At 38.9% G+C, this 2,930-nt stretch overlaps 1 protein-coding gene across 1 annotated transcript; it reads right to left on the reverse strand.

The window, feature by feature from the left end:
- HELRODRAFT_160505 (hypothetical protein) lies at window positions 1-2,424 on the reverse strand (the record flags this gene model as incomplete). Its single annotated transcript, XM_009017460.1, has 5 exons — window positions 1-48; window positions 143-314; window positions 466-651; window positions 1,903-2,010; window positions 2,291-2,424. 5 exons carry the CDS (start codon window positions 2,422-2,424, stop codon window positions 1-3), a joined length of 648 nt encoding a protein of 215 aa, XP_009015708.1.
- Window positions 2,425-2,930: the final 506 nt, after the last annotated feature.

Raw genomic sequence — 2,930 nt, forward strand, 5'->3', positions numbered from 1 at the left:
CTATCCTTGCAATGATGACGACGACGACGATGATGTTGACACTGAGGACTATGATGATGATGATGATGACGTTGTTGATAATGATGATGATGTTGTTGACAATGATGATAATGATGTTTAGATCCTTCCATTGTTGTGGTACTATGCCACTGGTCCACATTCGAGGAATGAAATTATGCAGCTGCTGGCCTAGATGGTGACCGCCATATTTGTATATCTCTGCGGGAATGACGTCAGGTCTTGCCGTTTTGTTATATTTCATTTCCTTGGCGGCTGACATCGAGTGTAGGAGGGCTATCAAGTTCAGCAACAGCCTGGAGTTTTGGAAGGGCTTCTATGAATGTCGGGTCCACCGGGTCGACACAGTTCAACATGATACACAGCTCGGCCTAGCATGATAAGATTCCCTCAAGGTCTCTGATCACTGCAAGACCATCTTTTGACTTAACTGAATGAACAGAGTACTGGGCCGGTCCATCGACGGACTCGAGAGAATCGTAAAATTTTTGAGTATTTTTTGTATCCGCTAATTTTTGTAGTTCCTTAGCTTCCTCTGCCCACAAATCGCCGAACCTTTGTACGTGATTCTTTCCATGCAAGATTAAGACTTGGTGAGTCTTGGTTGCTGAGCTTATGTTTATGGGCTTTATTCTTTGTTTGCAAAAGATCAAGAATGTCAGGTCGATTCTCATCAAACCAGTCCTGATGCTTTCTTGCGTTACACATTCTATCAGCAAATAGACGGTGTAGCAATGGGCTCTCCATTGGGAGTACTCTTCGCAAACTTCTATGTTGGACATATCTAAAAAAGCTTACAATGAAAAAATTAACTGACAATAAAATACCATTTCTAAAAGTACTAATACAAAATGTGCAAAAAGAATTTAATACCTCAGTATACACCAAAGCAACAAACAAAGGTTTATGACTCAATGGCAATAGTGAATTTTGACAAATTTGAGAGCGCGATCTCTGTCTTTGTAAACCGAGTCTATATGCACTTTTTTTTTTATATCGGAAGCAAGAGAACAGAACTAGGTAGAATTACTGAACTACTCATTGATAATGGATAAAAAAATTCCATGATCTAAAAAATAATAGAACGCAAAGGAGAAAATATCAGCAACAACAAGTTGCAACCAACAATAGTAACAAAAATAACATTGCAATGCAATTAAAAAATCACATGTCAACCGCTTTCGAACAGGATGAACAAATCATAAAAAGAATCATAAAAATAACGTCCAAGCTACCAACGAAAACGATAGTATTAAACTACGAATATACTACTCCAACCAAAGAACGTCATCTCTTGTTATGAAAAACAACTGCACTAGTAAACCAGAATCGATAATGGATCATGGCCATCTAATATGTAATATTGTAGTGTAATATTGGTGAGTGTGGGCACCATAATTCCGAAAATATTGGTATGATGACGACTAAATTATCGAGAAGACTCACGATGCACGTACAAACTGGTTCAATAAAGAATCCCATAAAAGAGAATCACAAAACTAAAATTACTAGACTAATCTTGGAACACAATGTCGAAATCTTACATTACAATAACAACTATTATAATTTACGACAAACCGAAATAATACTCATTGAACAAATACATCCGATAATAAGTATTAAACAACGGGCAATTGGAAATCTTATTATTATTGACTTTGTTAATTTTACTACCTTCTTAATTAATTGATTCTTTGTTTGAGCTATGTGTTTATTATAACATAGGTTGATGACAATGGTAATGATAAATTTTGCATGGTAATACATGATCATACAACAACAATAATAATAACATCTTCAAATAAAAGATGACGACGACACGGATTGTGTCATTTTCACCTTATCAATCTTTTCGTCGTTGTATCTTAGCCACACTGCATGTACCCCCTGTGGAAGGCGTCGGTGTAGTAGTGGCCGCCTATGGCTAGCGACGCAACGTGCGTCACCACGGCGAACAGTTCATACTTCGTCATGTGGGCAGCCATTCTTCTGCTGGAGTGCCGGGTTATTGAGTCGTTTAGTCGTTTTGTATTTCCAGACATTCATCTAGATAAAACTGCTTGGTGTTTTTAAGCAGTTCTCTTTTGGCGTCGTTGTTAAACCACTTAAAATGCAGTAAGAGAACCTTCGGCAGCACATCAAACAAGGTACGTTTTGTGGCGTCAACTTTCATATTTGAGGAGTTGGTGTAATTAGTTTTACGGTTTCCCTAGCGACAAATTTTCTTAGCGCTTTCTGAGCCGACGTCACCGATTGGTGCTGAACGTCTAACTGCACCGTGATAAACGGCTGTAGGGTGATGAAATTTTTCTGCCCGGGGCACTCCAGCAGGTAAGCCACCTGCCCTCGGAAGATGTCCGAGATAGCAGACCTCTCCATCATCGGGGGATCGACGGTGTTGGCCATCTTGCTTCTGGATTTGGCCTACTGCCAACAATTACCATCGTCACCATAAACATAATCATCATCATCACCGCCATTGTTGTGCAAATGGCAATCATAATCATCATCATCGCCGTCATGATAATGATCCTTAAAGTTGTTGAAGAATGTTGTTTCGAAATCATTTTTCTGGAGGCCCAGGTCGATCAGTTTCTCGTGCATCTTGTTCAGTATACAGCTGAGAAACTCTTCGGCGTCCTTTTGTTGGTTCAACTCAAATACTTTATAGCTGATGCTCACCAGAACTTCGTTAAGGTTGGTCTCAATCGGCAAGCCAATAATGATCTGTTGTTGTTGTTGTTGTTTTTGATGGTTTTGTTGTTTTTGTGGTTGCTTTTGTCGGTGTTGTTTTTTTTACGTTTTTGCTTTTATTTTTGTGGCTGAAATGTTGTCGTTGTCGGTGTTAGTGACGTCATATCCGTCGATTTTATTGGGTCTAATTTTGTATATATGTCTAGCATAAACTTGAG

The sequence above is a fragment of the Helobdella robusta genome (genome assembly GCF_000326865.2).
Source record: "Helobdella robusta unplaced genomic scaffold HELROscaffold_2, whole genome shotgun sequence".
NCBI lineage: Eukaryota > Metazoa > Annelida > Clitellata > Rhynchobdellida > Glossiphoniidae > Helobdella > Helobdella robusta.